Genomic DNA, 20412 nt, shown 5'->3' with positions numbered 1-20412 from the left:
GGAGCCACCCTTGTCCCTTCACCCCATGCAGGAGGTCAGTAGGCAAGCTGTGAGGCTGGACAGGGCAGGGAACTGGAGGCCAGAGTCTTTGATTACCCTTGCTGTGTGACCATGGAAAAGACCCTTCCCCTCTCTGGGCCTTCCTCACCCTTGTAATACAGTCTTTTGGATCTGAGTACCCCTACAGCTGTGGCCTTCTGGGATGATGAGCATTTGTTCAACCTGCCATATGTAAAGCCCTGAGCTGGGTCCTCGAGGGGATTCAAGGTCCTCCAGGGTGGACATGTGTGGGGAGGTGGGGCTTAATGGGGGACTTCTCTGTTCCCCTGAATAGTCATCCTCCCAGTGAATCTGAGCTCTCTGTCCTCTTCTTATTCTATATCTTGCTAACCTCATAGCATTCATGGTCTTGGCCATTGTGTCTAGCATGTAGTAGGCTCTTGACAATGGTGAAATGAGTGAATGTTAGTTAGAGTTTGAGTCCGCAAGGTTATGCCGGGTGGGTATAAGAGTGGGTGCCAGGGGGTACATTCAGAATAGACTTCAAAGATGACAAGTAATGCTTACCAGATGAGTATTAAAGGTAACCTTGATGGGTGAGGGTGGGAAGACAAAGTGCTATGTGTCCCACTCAACCTCCTAGGAGGAAGAAAACTCTTTTTTTAAACTCAGGAATAGGACGGAACTGTCCATATTGCTACATGATGAGCTACATAAATTGTGAAACATGCTCCCTGGTTCTTTGGACCACAAAAGTGTAAAAATTGTAAAATTTTCATCAGGGTGGAGAATAAAAACCAAGAAAAACTATAAGCCCATTGGCAGCACTTGCCTGATGACAACACCTGTGAGAGAAGAACCCCTCCAAGTTAGCCAGGTGCTTCCCCCTCCTCCCACACCTGGCAAGAGGCCAAGGTTGGGGGAGGCAAGAGCTTATTTGGAGGTGCAAGTCCCTGCTTTCTTGCTGTGTCTCCCAGAAAGCATGCTGTTCCCCTGGCCTGCCACCATTTGTGATACGTCTGCATCATGCCTTATACTGTCTGTGGGTCACCCTCTGGAAGAGGGTCCCTAACCCTCTAGTTGTTGAACTGCAGGTGATTAGAGTACTTTGATGGGTAATACCAGACTGTAGAGGTGAGAGGCATTTGGACTCCACTACCTGGGAAGGCCTGAATAAGATAGCATTTCAGCTAGGCCTTGAAGGATATGCAGAATTTTGACGTGTGGCTATGGGATCTGAGTCCCCTTCCATAGAATTGGTCCTCTATGGATGGGAGAGATTGAGAGGGAGGGGAAAGTAGGGGCAGAAAGATCAGAATAGGGAAAGCTTGAAGAAAGTGGGCAGAGGAGGGGGGTCCTATGGACATTAGGCAGGCCTGGAAGCTGTGTGTCCTTGGGTGAGTCATTTCACCTCTGAGTGAGGTTTCTTCATTTGCAGAAAGGGATGTTTTTCTGTCATTTCTCTTTGTGTGGGTGACATGAGATGATGTGTGCAATCAACATTTGCCTTCATCACATCTAGGGTGCTAGAGTCAGGGAGATGGACAGATCCAGCAAGGGTGTGGCCTACAGCAAATGTCCAACTCTCTCTCCAGACCAGAGAGAGCTGCCAAGCCTACCCTTTAGTATGTGATGGATGAAATGTGGTGTTCAGATTGTGTACAACATTAACTTCCAAATGAGTTAATATCCCATTCCCTCTGTTCTTACATCACCTGGAAGTGAGGCTGGGGTGGGTGAGTCCCCCAAATCCCTATTGGACAACCTGACTCACAGGGAATCCCTCTTCCCTCAGTTTTCCCCTCCCTCTAACTGCCTGAAGGTGCCAAGTCCAGAACACCCCAGCCTGTGCCGCTTCAGCCCCCAATCTATCCCATCACCTCTAAACGGAACACTGGTTCAACCTGCTGTACTGTTCGATGTCTCCTTGTCTCTTCCATTAGACCTGGAACTCTGGGGCTGTGCTCAGCTTAGGCTCAGGTGTCAGAGTCCAGTGCAGCCTGATAGATGGATGAATGGCTACATGGGGAGCCCCGCTGAGATCTGCCATACTCCTCCCAGGAGCTAAACCACCCCCGCCACTCCCCACTGCCCTGAGTCATGAATGGGCCAACCAGCAGTCCCCCTAGAGAAGGTTCAGCCTCCCCCCAGAGGTGGCTCCAAATCTTGAAGCCTGCAGTGTGGATACTCAGCAAACCCTTCAGCTCCTCCCTGAGCCAGATACTAGGTCACCCTGTCCCCAGAGGGGTTGCCCCTGCTGGGGTACAATGGTTCCAGGCAAAGGGCTCCACCCCAAGAACCTGTGACAGTCACCTGCGAAAGGAAAGTCGCCCGGGTTAGGGGTCCAGGTGACCTGGAGCTGCGTGTCACCACCAGGTGACCTGGTGGCCTGCTGTTCGCCAGAGGACCTGACGCCTGCTCCTGCAGAGCCTTAGTTTCCCCCATCTGTACCAACCAGACTTAGAACATCCGCCTCTCCGGTAGAGGCAATCCCGGACCGGGAGGGGGGCGTGGACTCCTCCAGGTGTTTGGGGTGTGACCTCGTTACTCTTAAGAGGTGAGGGGGCTGCGGCCGCGGAGGGCCCCCGAGGGTCCCCGCCCCTCTGCAGCCCCGCCCCCTCGGCCCCGAGGGCTCCCCCCGCCCCCGCGCCCGGGGGGGCTCGGGCATCCTCGGTCGCGGCCGGTGCGGCTCGGCTCGGCGTCGCCATGGCAACAGCGGCTTAGGGGGCGGGGGCGACGTGGCTGGCGGGCGGGCGGGCGGGTGGTGCGGGGTGGGCTGGGCCGCGCTGCGCGGGCCGGGCCGTCGGCGCTCGGTCGGCAGGCGGGCGGCGCGGGCCGCGAGCTGCAGGGGCCGAGCCCGAGCCCGCGCCCGCCCTCGGCCGCGCGGCCGCCCGAGCCAGGGCGCGGGTCCCGCGCGGGTCCCGGACCCGCCGCCGCGCTAACCCCGCCTCCCCTTCCCCCTCTTGTCGCCCCGCGCGCAGGGCTTCCTCAGCCGCCGCCTCAAGGGCTCCATCAAGCGCACCAAGAGCCAGCCCAAGCTGGACCGCAACCACAGCTTCCGCCACATCCTGCCGGGGTTCCGGAGCGCCGCCGCCGCCGCCGCCGCCTCCGCCGCGGACAATGAGAGGTGAGCCCGCCGCCGGCCCGGCCTCCGCGCGCCGCCGCCCCGGGATGCGCCCCGGAGGGCGCGGGGACAAAGCGAGAGCCGGGACTGGGGCGCGCCGAAAGCGCGAGGGCTCCCCACGCCGCCCTCCGGCAACTTGTGGGGCCACCTCGGACCGGGGAGGAGCGACGGGAGGACCCTTCTCTCTTCCCCCGGGGCGGGGCGGGGGGTGTGTGAGGACGAGGTGCCCGAGACTCGGGTCGAGGCCCGGAGGGAAGTGCCTTCCCCGAGAAGTCCTGCCTTGCCTTGCCGTGGTGGGCATTGTTTCCCGGGCTGTGCAGTGCCCGGCGCTGGGGGCTGAAGTGGCACCTCCACCGCAGGATCCATCTTCCTGCCTCTGGAGCCCTTGAGTGTCCGATACAAAAGGCATTTCGGCTGGGTTTTGCGGAGACCCAGCGGTGAGGAAAAGGGTGAACATCTGGAGGGGAGGAGCAGGGGGCTGGGTCGCTTAGGGGACACATCTGCTCTAAGTAGGGCGCGTGCTCCGCTGGGGGCTGGGGCGAGCAAGCGGGCAGTGCCCGAGGCCAAGGAAGAAGGGCCTCATCCTTTCCAGCCCCGGGCAGCTGCTCCCTGTCTCACCTCTCCACTCCCAGGGGTGTCTCCAATTCCCCGTTTCCTTTTCCCGGGCCAGCTTGGAGCAGGTGTGGAAATTCCAAGGGGAGGTGGCTTGTGGGGCAGAGGAGAGAGAGGAGGTGGTTCAGCCTGCCAGGAGTCACTGGCAAGAGCAGGCTTCAGCTCGCAAGGGCAAGCCATCCTGTCCGCGTGTGGGGGCACTGGGCGGACACAGCCTCTCCTTTCGGGGCCCAGGTTCCCCTCCTTGAGCGTGCCAGCCCTGGCACCTTCCTGCTTGGGCACAGGCATGGTGATGGATTCTAGTGCCAGTTAGAACGTGTCCCTGCTCGGCTAAGTGGAGGTGAAGGAATGAGCAGGCACCAAGGAACCTTTTCAGCATTCAGCCTTGTGTCTCAGGCCCCTGGCATCTGCCTCCCTTCATAGGGCTGTGCCCCTGTGTGTGATTGGCGAGTTGGCACTCCCTGTAGGGGAGGCACAGGTAGAATGAAAATGTCTCTCCCCTCCCCCTTGGTTCCAGCAGGCAGAGGAGTACAAGTTATAGCTCAACTCCTGCCCAAGGTTGACTGACTGTTTAACTGACCCCTAGCATCTTCCTGAAGAGTACCCCTTCCACCCTCCAGGAGAATTACTAGACCTTTAATTTTCATCCACTGGGAGCTGCTCTCTCTAATGCATCCTAACTGCTGCCTGCGGCTGGTTTCCTGCCCCACGCTGCCAACCCCAGTCCGAGGCAGGACCCTCAGCCTTTCTCTGATGGCCATAGTGCCCCAGGGGACCAGGCGTGTCCTAGCAGGAAGATTTAGCCAGGCCAGAGCTCGGTGCTGGGTGCAGCCACTGCGTCTTTGAAAACCTCGATTCCCATCTTTGTTATTGTCTGGGCGGCAGGCCACCCGGTTTGCTGCCTTCTTCCCTCCGACTGGCCCCTGCCTTCTCCGGCTTTCTCCCTCGGGAACATGCCCTTCGCTGCACTTTCCTGGGTAGTGGTCAGGACCCTCTGCACCCGCATGCGAGACATTGTGTACGTACCTAGTTTTGTATGCTTGTGTTGGTGGTCCGGGGAGCTGGAGAGATGGCAGGCGATCCAGCCTCTGAGTGTGTCTGCCCTCCGGGAGCAGACAGCGTGCATGCTGTGTTTACCTCCCTCCAGCGGGCAGCCCGCACTGAGATGCTGCCGAGCAATCGGCTGGCAACCCCGGGCGGAGGTCGGGACATGGCCGAGATGACCTGGAGCAGGTCCTGCCCAGCTTGACTTCAGGTCACCTTTGCCACAGGCCGGAGGGGTGCGGAGTGGGGGCCGCGGTGGGGAGTAAAACTACGAGTCTTTCTAGCGCCGGTGGTGAACGGTAGCTGGAGCAGAATGTCACTGGCGGTGGTGTGGGATTGTCTTATTAATTTTCTATAAACAAAATCTGGCTTGGAGGCTTCTCTGGCACAGGAAGGGAGCCCAGATTTCCCACGGACAGGCAGAGAGATGGAATTTGAAATCCTTCTACCCAGCCTTGGAGCTGAAATAGGCTCTGCTAGGACTGGGATCTCCTGATTTGCTGCCTTGCTCTGAAATAGATTGATCAGCTGCCGCTGGGATGGACGGGCAGGTATATCTCTGGGGCAGTCCCTGGAGGCGTCCTGTTTGGAGTCGAGTGAGTAAAACCAGCTTTGGCGACCCCACCCCACCCGCCAAGCTCATGGTCAAACCTGGGCGAGTGCAGAGACGCCTCCCCCACCCCCCCACCCCCCCCACCGCCCGACTCTGACGTGGTGTGGTGTTGCTGAGGCTGGGTGGACAGATCAGCTGCCTTCGACTTGGCTCAACAGTGAGGAGGGGGTTGAATCCTGGCTCCATGGGACCCCGCCGAGCTGCCATGCCTCTCCCTGGGAGGGGGGTAAGTGCAGAGAGCAGCCTCCGTGAAGGGATGGGCATGGGAACGGGGGTGGGGGCCTCTAGGGTGGCCAGTGTGAGCTGGCTCCTGTGGCCTCCTCACGTGGAGAAGGAGAGCTGGGCACTCGGGGGCAGCCGCCTGGGTTCTGACACTGGGGGAATCTGTCTGTTCTATGGCCGCTGCCAAAGCGGCGTTGTCGCACGCTTTCTGCCATGCTCCTCAAACTGCTGTGTTGGGAAGGTTATTTTTTTGCCGGGATCCTCTCATCTGGAGGTTGGAAACCAGTTGGTTCTGTTCTGGGATCTTTCGGCTCCCTGGGAACGGGAGCCTGGTCCAGGTGTGGAGATGGCGGGGAGAGGGCTGATGTCTGGTTGTGAGCCTGGAGTCCAGCCAGCCAGGGCTGGGGAGGGGGCACAGCTGGGCTCTGGGAGGTCCGAGGGCCACGGATTTGAGCCTTTGTACTTATTTCCCTGAAAACAGCCTGGGGAGGTTCCCAGCTGGTCTCCAAGATCACTGGGCCCCTCAACATTCATTTCTTCCTTGGAGGTTCTGGAGATAAGCACCAAGGACAGGTAATCATTGCCCGTGGATAACAGAAATGAATGCCACTCCGAGGCTTCCCAGGTGAAAGGTGTGCTGGCAAAAGCATTTTTTTTTTTTTTTTTTGCAGACTGGAAATGTTCCTGCCTCATTTACAAGACAGTTTTAATGTTGGTAAAAGCGATCTTGGATGTGGTGTTTCTGCCCTCCCAGAAGATAATTTGTAATTCACTCATTTATTTATTAATGTTCCTAAGTAGCTGGGAGGGTCAGCTGGCAATACAGTGCCTTCCTCATTTTTTTCCCTCCGCAATATTCTCTCTGGGTGATGCTGGCCCTCCACACAGGTGGGCAACCCAGGTGCAGGTACCCAAGGCTGATCATGTGGGGAGCAAGGGACTGACTACCCCTTCTAGGGAATATGTACGTTGCCGGGAGTTCCCACACCTGAAAGTTACAAAGGGTAGTATTCCGGGCAGTATAAGACTAAGGGATCAAGATAATTTGGAGGTAGAGGTGGGGGCTTTCAGGGTCCTTCCTCTGGCCCTGAGTAGGCAGAAATCAGTCCTGTCCCTTTGGATGAGGCATTTCTTGGAGCAGGGAGAGGGAGCTTGGTGAGGAACTGGAGGAAATGGAAGAGGGGATCCGTTTTCTGTTGACAGTAGATGCAGGCAGGTCTGGGCACCCACGCCTGGGTGTTCTTGACTCTCTCCCTCCCCTGCTGTAGACAGCGAGTGCCTGGTCCTTCTCCGCCTTCTCTTGGGTGATGTCGAGATGATTGTGCATTTCAGTGTCTGGGAGTAATGGGAAATATGTGGTCTTTGGATTTGAAGCCAGGCAGTTCCTGGGGCAAGTCACCTTAACTGTTCCGAGCCTCAGTTTGCCCATCAGCAAAATGGGTCTGATGATAATCACATTGTTGGAAACATTAATATTAATATATTCATCATGTACTTAATAGAAAATGTCCTGTTCAGTGCTGTTTCCTTAGCAACTAACACTGGGTTTTGCACATTTCTTAAATGTTTCTAAAATTTTATTAAATAAGTTATAATACATGAGAGCAGTTAGACAGCCGTGTTGTAGGTTTTCAGTAAGTGGAAGTAAATATTTGGAGGGAAAAGTCAATCCTTCTTGGTAAACCTCAGTTTTCTTCTCTGCAGTGTGGGAATAATAATGTGCAATCACGCGGTATTATTATTCAAGAGGTGGAACTAGATGCTCCTGTTCCTTGAAAGGTGAAGAGGGCTGTATGGAGGATCCCAGCTACTTTAAAAATCGATTTTTGATGTTTGGACCATACTTCTCTTTTAGTAATCTGGGCATTTATATTATGTCTAGTTTTTCTTTATTAAAATGGTGCTGGTATTTAATCCTTAAATATGCATCTTTTATCTCCATCTGTGATTGTTTCCATGAGATAAAGTCTTAGAATTTCTAGGTCAAAAAATATGAGCAGTTTCAGGCTTTTGATAAATATGCTTCCCATCGAGAGCCTGTAGTAATTTACACTCCCCCAAAGATTTTTGAGGGTGCCCACCTGTTTCTTCACGCCTTTGAAAACATTGGTGTCACTGGTAACACGATCTTTGTCGTTTGTATAGGCAGAAGAGTGGCATTTCTTTGTTATTTGCATTTCTTGCTGATTAGTCATTGAACATTGTTTTCCTGGGTTTAATGGCCAGCAGTGCTGTGCTGCTGCCTTAGAGTCTTGTCTGTTCCTGTCCTCTGCCTTCTGAACGTTCTGACAAGCCCTTTGCAAGAGTCTTCCTTGCCCTGTTTGGCCTTCCTTGGTTCCTTCACCACCATCCTTGTAGGTGGATCTTTGTTAAATGGGCCTCTGCCTTCCAAGCAGTATGACAGGGAATTCATTAATTACCTGCAAGGCGTGCTCCCCAGCTCCCCCTCCTCTGCTCTGCTCTCCATAAGGGAACCAGATTTAATTCTTAATCCGATAATTATCGTAAGGAAGCCTGGCACTGACACAGCGCTTTGAGAGGTCTGTTGCTGAACAGCACCGGTAAGCAGTGAAGCGGTGGTTAGATTCAGGGAAACTGAGGCACGCGGTCAAAGGCGTGGCGGTGGGACCGTCCCAGAAGCCTGGCCTTGTGTGCAGGTCCCAGCCCCCCTGCAGCGTGATACTCGGAGCCCCGTGGGCACCTTTGGGGCAGGGCTGACTGGAGCCCTGCCAAAGAGCACGTGATTCTGGGCTTCATCTCCAGAGGGAGGGGGAGCCACAGAACATGACCTGGACGTGGAAAAGAACCAATTTATTTCTGCTTTCTCATTTTTATCGCCCTCCTTTTAGATCTTCAGCTCCCTCGTGTGTATCTTCCAAAGATCCGAGCTGGGCAATATTTTTAGGAACGGCGGAAATTAGCTAGTAAGGATGTGATCAGCCCCAAGCTGGGGTTTTAAAGGCTAGAGAAGCCTTGACCTGTACAGATGTCTGTAGGCATGTACACATGCCTTTGACATGCACATGAGCGCATGTCTTTGTATGTCTTACAAGTACGCATCTGCCCTCATGAAGGTGTGTATATGTAAACATCCTTGTACATGTCTGTGGATCTGAAATGAGGAATCACATGTAAAGCATTTGGAACAGTGCCTGGCACTTCATGTTGGGTTGGACCACGTGAAATGTTTTTGTAGGTCGATTATGGACATATGGTTCATTCTCGGCGCTCAAGGAGTTCTGGCTACTGTTCTTATTGTGTCTGTTTTCTTATGTGTACGTGTCTCCCGGCATGTGCGTTTACATACCCCCCATTTCATGGTGTGTGTGGTATGTTCTGTGTTTGAGCGCTCACATGTGGGTATCTGTGTGCAGGTGTGTAGTTGCTGTCTGGGCGTGTGGCCGCCGAGCCAGCCAGTTTTGTGAACAAAACTGCCTGCCTTCCTGGGGAAAATCTCCCACGACTCAGCATCTCCCCAGGCCGTCAGGACAGCCACCCTCTGAGCCCCTTCGTGTCCATAGATGCCAGCAGAGCCCAGGCCTAGTTGCCAGGCCTGATGGGTACTGCAGGGCCTTTCCCATTCTCCTAGAAAAACCCTGTCTATTTCCAGGTCCCAGGTCTGAGGATATGCAAATTGACTCTTTAATGGAATTCCTTTGCAAAATATTACTTGAACCAGAAAGTTAATTACCAGGCTCTAATTAATGGCTATTTTAGAGGGCCACAGAAGAGAACTGGAGATCACAGGGAGACCAAAAAGGCAAGAAGCAAAACATCCAACTCCCACTGCTGGCATGGTGACCCCTCCCCAGGTGGCCAAGCCTGCTTAGCTGCTTGCCAACCAGGCCTCCTGGGTAATCGGCCATGGGTGAGTGGAAAAAGGGCTTCTTGCATGAAGAGCCTCAGATGCTGGGTCTTCTGGGTGCTGGTCTATCAGCCTACAAGGAGTGACTTGGGCTGCATTCCCGGCCTGGGGGTGGGGTGTGCAAATGACCGAGGAGAGCCCGAGCAGATTGGGTTGAGGCTGTACCACTCCCATCCCCACCCTCTGAAGCCCCCAGAGCAGCCAGGCAGCATGCCCACAGCCTGGGCTATGGACGGGGCAGTCACCCAGCCACGCTACAAGGAAACTAACCCTTGTTAGTTAGTTAGGGTGACTAACCCCTGAGACAGAAGGACTCTCCAGCCTTTGTGGGCCTGTATGGGTAAGAGCCTGTGGGTGGGCGCACAGCGTCTCACACATACCAGGGGCACAGGCTTGGGTGTCCCCCACCCAGGTCCTGCCTGCAGGCCACGCCACATGCTCCCACCCCGGGCATGCACATGTAAGAACCTCCCTTTGTCGCCCCCACCTCCTTCCTGCCGCCACGTGAACTTGGAGAGTCACAGGCCAGGCTGGAGCAGACGAGTGCCAGGTCACAGGAACCTGGCTTCTGGCCTGCCCCACTAACTCAGCACAGTCTACCTTGGAACAGCCTGTCTCCCCAACTCGTCTCTCCAGACGGGCTGGCAGGGCAGGAATTGACCCAGATGAAGGTTGGGTTTGCATTCCCCCCCACCTTCATCAGGCACTCAGATGAGTGAGTTACTCTTTGTCACGGTGATTTCCCCCTCCCTAGTCCAGTGGGCAAACCTCCATGGGGGTCCCAGTAGCTCTGGCCACCTCCCAGTTCACCCTGGGACCATCACCTGCCTCCAGCCCTGACCTTTCTCCCAGCCTCAGGCGCTTGTTTGCAGGACCTGGTTGTAAGAGAGTGCTGCGGGCAGAGATATAGATGCCAGCCTGGTAGCACAGGCTCTAATTTGATGCGACATTGTCGTGGGGCGTTTTCATACCGAGGGCAGTGAGTGAGTGCAGCGTCTCCCTGTGCCCACTGACTAAGGGGAAGTTAATTTCATGCTCTGTCTTGTTGACATTCGTAATCAAAGCTTCGTGTTGCAGCTGCAGACTGTTAGCACGTGAAGGGTGTGTGCGCCTCAGCAATTACTGTTTCCGGTGGGGGAGGAGATTAATAGGATGTTAACAGCCCCACCCTTCTGCTCCTATTACCCTTCTTTCCCCCTGTCCCCCTTCCCTAGATTTCATCAGGAAATTCCATCCCAACATCAGCTCTGATAAAACCCCACTCTTGTCTTGGAAGCCGAGGGCCTGGCCCCTGAGCTGGACTGACCAGCCCATCCCAGGAAGATGCCCAATAAAATGTAGATTCTTGGGCCCCCACCCTGGACCTTTTGGATTAGACTCTTTGGCCTAATTGTGTTCCCCCAGAGTGTGAGAACCGCTGTCTAAAGTTTGTTCCTTTTGCCGAGGACAGGGCTCTGTCCCAGCAACTTGCTTAGGCATTGCTATATTCTTATTGATTCCTCATAGTAAGAGTGTTTTGTATTTCTCATTTCACTGAAACTCCAAGAGGGGAATGTTCCTGGCCCAAAGTCACATAGTGGGGGGCCCCCAAGCCAGGCGGTCCACTCCCTGGTTGAGACCTAGAATCCTCCCATGAGCATGCTGTGCCCTTTTTTATTAAGGTTGTGGTGTTTTTTGAAATTACCTTCCCCCTTTGACAGGAGTCCTTCTGTGCTTGCCCAGCGCTCCCTGCTGTGAAAAGCACTTTCACCCTGTGCTCCAGGTCGACAAAGGGCACTTGGAGCAGTTAGGTCGTTTATGACTGTGGTCTGCATCCTACAGGGGAAATGGGCGAGGCTCAGAGAGGTGCAGGGGGTCAGAGCTGGAGCTGGGATGCGTCTCCTAACTCCAGGTCCAGTGCTTGGCCCACCTGAGCCGCTGAGGCTCACTGCTCTTGCCAACTTCCCTGTTATGAGTGGTTCAGAGAGGTATACTCAGTCCTCTCTGGAATCACCAGGATCAAGTGAGTAATGTGATTCAAGCCCAGGTCCACTGGGTCAGAGCTCGTAGGACCGGACTAGCTGATTTAGGGCTGGACCAGGGGTCCTTGGCCCCACCTGGGAGGGGAGCTCTCTAAGGACAGCCTGGAGAGGCTCGGATGAGAGTGGCGGTCTATGCCGAGGCCCTGGGGTGGCCAGGCTGGGTGGCGTAAGCTGTATCCCCAGCTGGGGAGGCCAGATGCCTGCTGAGGTTGGGGAGAAGGATAGGGGAGGGTGGGGCTGGGGAATCTGGGCCTGGGGGTGTGGAACTGGAATGTGAATCCATGACTGCCTTACAGCCCCATGCCCTGTACTGCCAGCTGCTGGGGAGGTCAGCAGGTGTAGGCTGGTCCAAGGCCAGCTCCACCCACTGCTTCTCTTTGAACCTCAGTTTCCCCATCTCAACAAAGCTAAACAAAGACTAATATCTCAGTGCCTGGGACTCTGATATTCCTGGAGGGAGAGCGCCCAGCACAGGGGAGCGTCTTGTCTTTCCTGGGCTTTGCTGCACAGCCTTCAGGTCGTGAAGTCCCTGGAGGTGGCGTGGAGCTAGGGGGGCCAGGATGCCTTTCATTTCTGCACTCTTCATGGCAAGCTTCTCTGCTGGGTGTTGCAATATCACCACCACCCACTGCCCTGAGTGGCCACCTGCTTGATGGGCCAAGCTCTGTGCCCTTTGCCTTTCCTATGCGTTCTCATGTCATCCTTACATCAGCACTCTGAACGATATTGCTTGTCCTCATTTTTCAGAAAAGAAAATTGAGGCCCAGAGAGACTGAGCACTTGCCCAAGTCACACAGCTCGTAGGTAGGATCCAAACCCAAGCGGTCAGGCTCTATTATCAAAGGCCCCTCCATCAACCACTGTTCTTGTGGTGTCTGTTTTCCAGACGAGCTGCTCAGTTGGTAATATCATCACTAACCTACCTGCCCCTTACGGAGCGTCTGCCGCGTGCCAGGGACTGTGTGTTGTCCGTGCGTCATCTCTAATCCTCTGCACTCCCCTCGTTTCATCCTCCCAACCCCATGTTACAGGTGCTGAAACTGGCCTCAGAGAGGTAAAATCACTTATCAGGGATTACCCTCGTGATGGATTTAGGATCTAGGTCTCTGGACTCAGCCAGGGCCCTCTCCAGTGTAGTAGCTGACATGATGGACAGGTCCCATGGGCTAGGCCTGCTCTCAGCACTTCGCAGAGAGGGACTCACTCCAACCTCACGACAGCCCACGTGCTACTACTGACTATTGTTATCCCTGGTTTACAACCAGGAAGCGTGGCCTGCCCAGCTGGAATGGCAGAGCTAAGATCCTAACCTAAGAAGCCTGGCTCCTAAATCTGTGCTCTTCACTATTGCACAGGCCTGCCCCTCCCTATTTTACAGATGGGGAAACTGAGGCTCCAGCAGGTAAAAGCCACTTGCCCCTATCTGACCACAGGTAGGTGGCAGAGATGGGGTCTGTACTTAGATGTTTTCGGAGTTTTACTGGCTCACATGGGTTTCCTTGGTGGCTCAGCGGTAAAGAATCCACCTGCAATGCAGGAGACACAGAAGACATGAGTTCGATCCCTGGGTTGGGAAGATCCCCTGGAGCAGGGCACAGCAACCCACTCCAGTATTCTTGCCTGGAGAATCTCATGAACAGAGGAGCCTGGTAGGCTACAGTCCATGGGGTTGCAAAGAGTCGGACACGACTGAAGTGACTGACCACGCACACACGTACATGGGAGGGTGTCCTGGGCCACCCCTGGCTCTGCAGGAGGCTCCTCTGAGTGCTGAAGTTCTGGAAGGGTGGAGGAGTGTGGCCGTGGAGGCGGGCCTTCCTCCTGGTCTCTGTGGGTGGGTCCCCATGGTGTGAGGCTAGGGCTAGCTCCGGGACCATCCCCACATTTGCAGTTGCTCAGTGATTATAAGTGTCTCTCTCTATGGGCACCCCCAGCAGTCTGGGCCCCCACACCTCTTTTCCTCTTGGCAGAGCGAGTGAGCACGGCTGCATTTGGATCTGTTGATTGATGACCTTGGGTGAGGTGGGGGGGGTGACAGAGGTCTTGGGTGGGCTCACTGGCCTTGCATAGCACACCCCCTTCCCCTTCTCCCCAGATCAGCATGGTCACTCTCCTTACTGCCCAGGAGGATAAGGGAAACCTGTGATGCTGATGGGCAGGGCCTCCCCGCCCAGGCTTTGATCCACTCATGTCGGCAGATGGGTGCGTCTGGCCGAGCCCTCTGGCCGGATGGGCTGAGGGGGCTGCTAGCCCTGCAGCCAGATTCCTAGCCCACCCAGCCGCCTGTGGACCTGAGATGGCTCTAGGCCCCTGCACAGCTGCCCGACCTCAGGGCGGGGACAGAGCCGGGGCCGTGATGGCTGGGCCCTGGCAGGCGTTCTGCCGGAGCCCGACAAGCACGCTCTCGGTGGTCGTGTCTAGCTCCTCTGCGCATGTGAAGTTCGCGTTTATTGATGATGGTTGTTTATGAGACTAGTGAAAACCTATGAGTCAAGGGGTGTTGAACCTGGCAGGGAATTCTGTGTGTGATCCATCCAGAGTTCATCAGACTCAGCTCCTGGTTCCTGGGGATGAGACTGGAGATTCCCCTCCACAGGTGTCGTGGGCATCCTCACTCTAGGCCCTGAGAAGTCCTGCAGGAAAGAAACCGGTTTCATCTTTTTTAATCTGGGGTTTCCTGTCCCCACCCCCACCCCGGGAGCAGTAGTATTCTGCAGAACCTTCTTGGGTAAACACTAATTTGAAGTGTTACCTCTCCTTAGAAGCGTGCTTTTTAAGAGGAGACTTTGGAAGTATTCCATGCCTTGCGGACCTGTGGGAGCAAGCCTTGAATGATGGCCTTGCTGGCCCGGCAGCAGCTTTGAGGGTATATTATTTTTTTGGAAAAAGGCACTCCCAGGTCTTCAGAATCAGCTACTAGCTCTTCTGAGTGTGCGGTGGCGGTCTGGCTCTGTTCAGAGCCCTCTGTGGGCCCAGAAGGGTGGGGGGTTTATTCCCCCTTTCCCGGGCTGGGTGGCTCCCTTCTTGTACCCAGCTGCTTGGGCTCTGGGCACCCCCTCCCCCCCGGACTCCTGCAGAAGACAGCGGTCGGGCAGAGGCTGCCCACTGATTTGCATAATTGCACCGTCCCCTGAATAATTAATAAAGCTCTGTCCTTGCTGGGAGCAAAGTCTGCGCCATTATGGATGGGTTTGCCATGGATGGGTTTGTCTGAGCGCTTCCAGGGAGCCGATGGTTCCCGGACTTGTCTGCCGATGCTGGCATGGAGCCCCCCCAGAGAGAGGAGAGGGCACTGGGGTGGAGGGGTGTGTCCACACGGCAGCATCGTGGGCGGGACCGGTCTTGCCTGCTGCCTTCTTCCAGGATCCACACATAGGGCCTGGACACACAGGCAATTTGAGATTCTGTATTTACCCACTTCCTATGGTCCCACAGACTCTTCTACTCGGAAATGGTCAACTGTTGTGGAGACTTAGCCCCGCTTCCTTGCTGACCCAGAGGGTGAGGGTAGTGATGGTGAGTTTTCAGGCAAGAGAAGGGAAGAAGGAGGCATTTCTGCTTGAGGCTTGCTTCTTCTTGAGTCCCTCCAAGTTTCTGGGCTTGTTAAGGGCAGGGAAAGACTGGGAGTGACTCCTCCCAGACATGTCTAAGTCCTCTTTTTACGTGGTCTCACTGAAGTGAGTTTTCGCTCTGGGCATATGGGTTTGTCTCCCTGTCATGCTGGAAAGGGAGGTTGAGGGCTGGGTCTGACCCTGACTTGTCGTTGACACTGGGGAAGGTCCTGTAGTCTGTCCAGTCAGGGTTGTACTTGAAAGTACATTGTACGGTTGTACTTGAGAGCGCATTGTACTTGAAGGTTGTATTTGAAAGGCCTTGTTTTCTTCCCTATGTCCCCTAGTCATTATCCAGAGCGCCCACAGGTATATTTCTCAAACTGGGTTCTGTGGAACACTACATTCTGGCAGATGTTAATGGGCATTTGTGATGAGGGGATTCAGTAGTCTAAACAGGTCAGAGAAGCATCCAATGAACCAAAGCACGTAAATTTCTTCAGTGCTTGACTGCTGGGAGCCTTTCCTCTGCTATTGTGCATCTGGGCACACAGGAGGGTAAACAGGATGCTTTGCTTCCCATATTCATGGACTATCCAGGGTCTGCTTGCTCATCGCCAGTAATGGGGAGATGCCATCCCCTTGCCAGGCAATGCCAAGTCTTGGAAACCTTCCCTTTTGTTAAGTTTAGCTGGCCAGCATTTAGGTAGCACTTTATCATTTACTGCTTGGGGCTCATACCAGCTAGGCGGGTATCAGGGCAGGCATTATTCCTTTTACAGATAAGGAAACTGAGGCTCAGAGAAGGTCATATTTCCACCCAAAGCCACATAGAAAGTAGCAGAGCTGGTATTTAAACCCAATTCTGCCAGCTGGACCTTCAGCTCTTTCTCTTGGTCACCAAGAAGCCATTTGCTCCCAGAGTAAAGATCAGTGTGTCTGTTGGCATTGGCCGCTAGGACCTTGGGGATCTGTTACCCCGACAGCCCCTGTCCCAGCTTGCCTCGAGTGAGTTTCTGGAATTTGGAGGTAGGAGAAGTGCTAAACTCTGGTTTGGTAGGATCCCAGCTGTGGGGCCTGGTTGGGGAGCCGTATGAAGATATGGCTCATCATAGATGCCCAGTTCATAAACCGTCCCTGGCTCTCACCCTTGACCTTCGTGTTTTTACAGGTGGGCCATGTTTGAGGTGCCCCACTAGCTGGGTAGGGCCCTTGTCTTGGGCCGAAGATGGTGGTCAGGGGGTGGGAGAGGAGGAAGGTGGGGGGTCCTGCCATCGTGTCTTTCCCTGGGCCTTTCTGAGAGCTACTAGCCAGGCCTGGTGGATGGCCAGGGGCAGTTTCGGGTGGGGACCTGTTTACAGCAGGCCAGCTTGGAGGCTGCGCTGAGGCAGAGGTGTGCAGCCTTAGGACTTCGACCAAGTGTTTGTCTCAGGAGTCTCCTTGGGTCAGCCACGTGCCCCGAATCCCATGGAGAGCAAGCCACACAAGGGCGCCCTGATCGACAGAGTTTTACCCTGTCAACACCTCAACCTAGGTCTGGATCTGGCTCCCTAACTTCCTGTGTGATCTGGGACAAGTCACCTAATTTCTGAGCCTCCGTTTCCTCATCTTTAAAATGGGTGTGGTGATGGCGCCTGCCTCCCAGGGTTCTGTCGCTGAGACAGAACACGGGGTCATGTATGTCCCATGATAACTTCATCATCTCGTCTCATGTGCACTCACTGTCACGCGTGTGCACACACCGTGGTTTTGAGCTTCCACTGGGGACCCCAGAATCCTGTCGGCAGATCGAGCCCTACTCTCCTCACGTCCACCCCATCGTGTAGGAGGAGGCAGTCCGAGACAGGCCTAGAGAGATGTCATGCGGACACTTCTCCCACTTAGAAAATCAATATTCTGTGGTCTGCCTAATTGCTCTGTTGTTGCTAAATGAGTCATTATGGAGGGAAAATAGCAAATGCATTGTGAGATTAATGGGGAAAAATAGTTGGCAGATGACTTGCTTTGCTTCTGAAACTCCACGAAGGTGTTACTACGAGAAATCTGGAGAGCCACGTGGGGCCAAGTCCTGGGAAGCGGCCTCTGGTGGGTGGCCAGGGGCAGTTTGGGGTGGGGACCTGTTTACAGCAGGCAGCCTCTGGGGGTTGTGAGGCTCCAGAGGTGCCAGACAGCCTGAGAGGGCCCGTGCAGGGCAGGGCGCTGAGGTGGGTATTGCAGGGGCTGGAAGTGGGGGTGCCTGAGTGGTCAAGTCTGGAGCCAGGGCGGAACACGGAGCTCCGAAGGCCTGTTGCTGGATGTCTTTCAGTTAGGGCTCCCCATGGGCCAGGCCTGTCCTGCAGGTCAGCACATGATTGCCATGAAGGCCTGTGTCCTGCAGGCACTGGGAGCCCTGGAGGACTTGATCTGTTGGGGTGGTGGGGGTGATGTCCCCAAGGAAGAGAGGGGTGGTCTGAGCTCGCAGTGAAGAGCCTTCTTTGCAGGTGGAAGAGCTTGTGCAGACCTATGGGTCTGGGAGCAAGAGGCTAAGAGAGGGCCTCACAGCATTCCTAGAAAACGCACATTTTCTTATTTTACGTATGAGGAATCGGAAGCCGAGGATGGCTAAGAGACTTTTAGAAACCTGCACAAGCTCATATAGAGCCTTTAAGTGGCCAAGTCTGGATTTGAACCTGAAAAGAAAGAAAGTGTTAGTCGCGCTGTGTGTCCAACTCTTTTGCGACCCCATGGACTGTAGCCCACCAGCTTCCTCTGTCCATGGAATTCTCCAGGCAAGAATACTGGAGTGAGTAACCATTCCCTTCTCCAGGGGATCTTCCTGACCCAGGGATCGAACCTGGGTGTCCTGCTTTGTAGGCAGATTCTTTACTGTCTGAACCACCAGGGACTTGAACTTGGGCCTAGGTAACTGTCCATCATGGTGGGTGCCCACCTAACTTCAGGCACCTGGCTTAGGCACCTGCTGCTCTTCAGCCAGCATCAGGGACCCACCCCTGCAGGGCAGGGGTCTGCAGAGGACCCTCCTGAGCTGGGAGGTACAGGACTGCAGAGGAGGGGGGTGCCCTACTAGCCCCAAGCCAGACCTCCCTGTCTTGTTACTGGGCTTTGCTTCCTCTTAATAGCAACATGACATGGGTAATTTTCTGATGATCAAAATACCGAGACCACTAATGGCTCCTCTTTGAAAAAAGATCTCTGTTAGCAACACATTTCTCCCCCATGAATTGAGTTGATTTATTCCCTGCCATTAATCTCAGCTGGCGTAATCTCATTGGGTGGGGCCTACCAGCTGCCTGCAGGTTGACTGGAGGCATGGTCAGCTGAAGGTGCCTTGAGACTGTGGGCCCCCTGGGGTTTTAGGAAGTGGCTGCAGCAGATAGGAGAGACCACGCATGCCTTGTGGGCACTGGGAAGGGGACTTTGGGAGGCATCAGAGATCACTTTGCTTTCTCTGGGTTCCTTGATACAGTTGAGCATTCTGGTGTCACAGGAGCCAGGCAGAGAGATTCCAGAGTCCTGCCCGGGAGAGTTAGATTCACAGATCTAGGACTGGCCTCAGAATCTGTTGTCATGACGGGCCCCCAGGGGAATCTGGGACCTCCAGCGAGCAGCTCTGGGATTCTCCCATCCCTGGCAGGGTCCCCTGCCTCTTGGGGATGTTGGCGGTCAGGGTGCTCGGTTATCAGGCTACACAATAACCCTGGGCCCGGATATACCACTGGCTGCTCCAGCTTGAGGAGCCAGGTGGGCAGCTGAGACCCCTACAGGCAGGAACCCTGCCCCGGGTACTCTGCTCCGGCTGTTGGCCGAGAGTCAGTTCAGCCCAGACTCAGCTCAGATTGGCACTTCCCTTCCCCTCTCCAAATATAAACTGCAGCCTCGCTGGTGAGAGGCTGAGTGTTTATTTGGTCTGGTTGAAGAGCCCCAGCCGGGGCCCTTTGTTCTGCTCAGATTCCACTTCCAAAAGAAGTCGGCTGAGTTCTTCTGCTAAACAGCAGGGCGTCTACTGTGGGGTTCCAGGCAGGCCCGGGGCTGACCCTGAAGGTATAACGGGAGTCCAGCTGCCGGTGTGCTGCTCGTGGGGGGGACCCCAGTGGCTTCCTGGAGTTGGTGCCTCTAGGTCTGCTTTCTGGTCTTGCTTCTGCTTCTCAAGGAGCCAGTTTCCCTCGGAGAGAAAGGCAGACCAGACCAGAGTGAGGGCTCTGACCCTGGATACCGAATCTCAGGTCTCCTCATAGACAGTCCCTGTCCTGCCATGGTGGCAGACTTGGGCCAGTCTGGGACAGGCAGATGTGAAGCAGAATAAGCCAGGTCAAGGCCTGCCCCATACTTTTTCTTCTACTGGGTCGTGAATGGATTCCAGACCTTAGCTCCCTCGATCTCTGCCCCAGCTTGGGCAACAGGGGCATCTGCTTTGTTTGCATCTGCTCTGTTAATTTGCAGGGAGATGGTGGGCTGATCTCAGGAGGTTTCATGGCTTCCTACATGGCCTTTGGACAACTTGGTGGTACCCAGGGAATCAGCAGGCAGCCTGGTAATTTGTCACCAAACATTTCCAGTTGGCCATCCTTGCTGTCGTTGTTCAGTCACCAAGTCTGTCCGACTCTGAGATCCCATGGACTGCAGCACGCCAGGCCTCCCTGTCCCTCACCATCTCCCGGCATTTGCCCAAGTTCATGTCCATGGAATGGGTGATGCTGTCCAACCATCTCATGCTCTGTTGCCTCCTTCTCTTTCTACCTTCAACCATTCCCAGCATCAGGACTTTACCATCTGAGCGACCAGGGAAGCATCCTTGCTGTCTCTACCTCCTAAGCCCAGGTGGCCACTTAGCTAGCTGGGTTTCTCCGATAAATCTCTGCAGCCACTATTGATTAGTGATGGCTGGGACTCTGTCTCTTTTGCTGTTAGTGATTACCTGGAAGTGAGTTTCAGTAAAGGCAAGACTCATACTGTGCCCTGCCCCTAGGCATACATGTTTCAACCAGCTCTCCTCTCAGAAGGACAGCCCCATGGCCTCTTGTGTTCAGTTCAGTTTAATCACTCAGTCGTATCTGACTCTTTGTGACCCCATGGACTGCAGCACACCAGGCTTCCCTGTCCATCACCAACTCCCAGAGCTTACTCAAACTCATGTCCATTGAGTCGGGCGTCCCCTTCTCCTCCTGCCTTCTATCTTTCTCAGCATCAGGGTCTTTTCCAATGAGTCAGTTCTTCGAATCAGGTGGCCAAAGCATTGGAGTTTCAGCTTCAGCGTCAGTCTTTCCAATGAATATTCAGAACTGATTTCCTGTAGGATTGACTGGTTTGATTTCCTTGGACTCCATTTCCAATGGACTCTCAAGAATCTTCTCCAACACCAC

General features: G+C 54.8%; 1 protein-coding gene across 7 annotated transcripts in view; it reads left to right on the top strand.

Moving 5' to 3' along the window:
* LOC122702944 (DAB2 interacting protein) overlaps positions 1-20412 on the top strand; it is a 210125-nt gene that overhangs the window by 119094 nt on the left and 70619 nt on the right. For all 7 annotated transcript variants that reach the window (XM_043916956.1, XM_043916954.1, XM_043916959.1 and 4 more), the window contains one exon: positions 2982-3127. In XM_043916956.1, the coding sequence (XP_043772891.1) occupies positions 2982-3127 (146 nt within the window). The remainder of the gene's footprint in view (positions 1-2981; positions 3128-20412) is intronic.

This window comes from Cervus elaphus, chromosome 11 (assembly GCF_910594005.1).
Source record: "Cervus elaphus chromosome 11, mCerEla1.1, whole genome shotgun sequence".
Classification (NCBI taxonomy): Eukaryota; Metazoa; Chordata; class Mammalia; order Artiodactyla; family Cervidae; genus Cervus; species Cervus elaphus.
The sequence above is the reverse complement of the archived record's forward strand: the minus strand, read 5'-3'. Positions and strand labels throughout refer to the sequence as shown.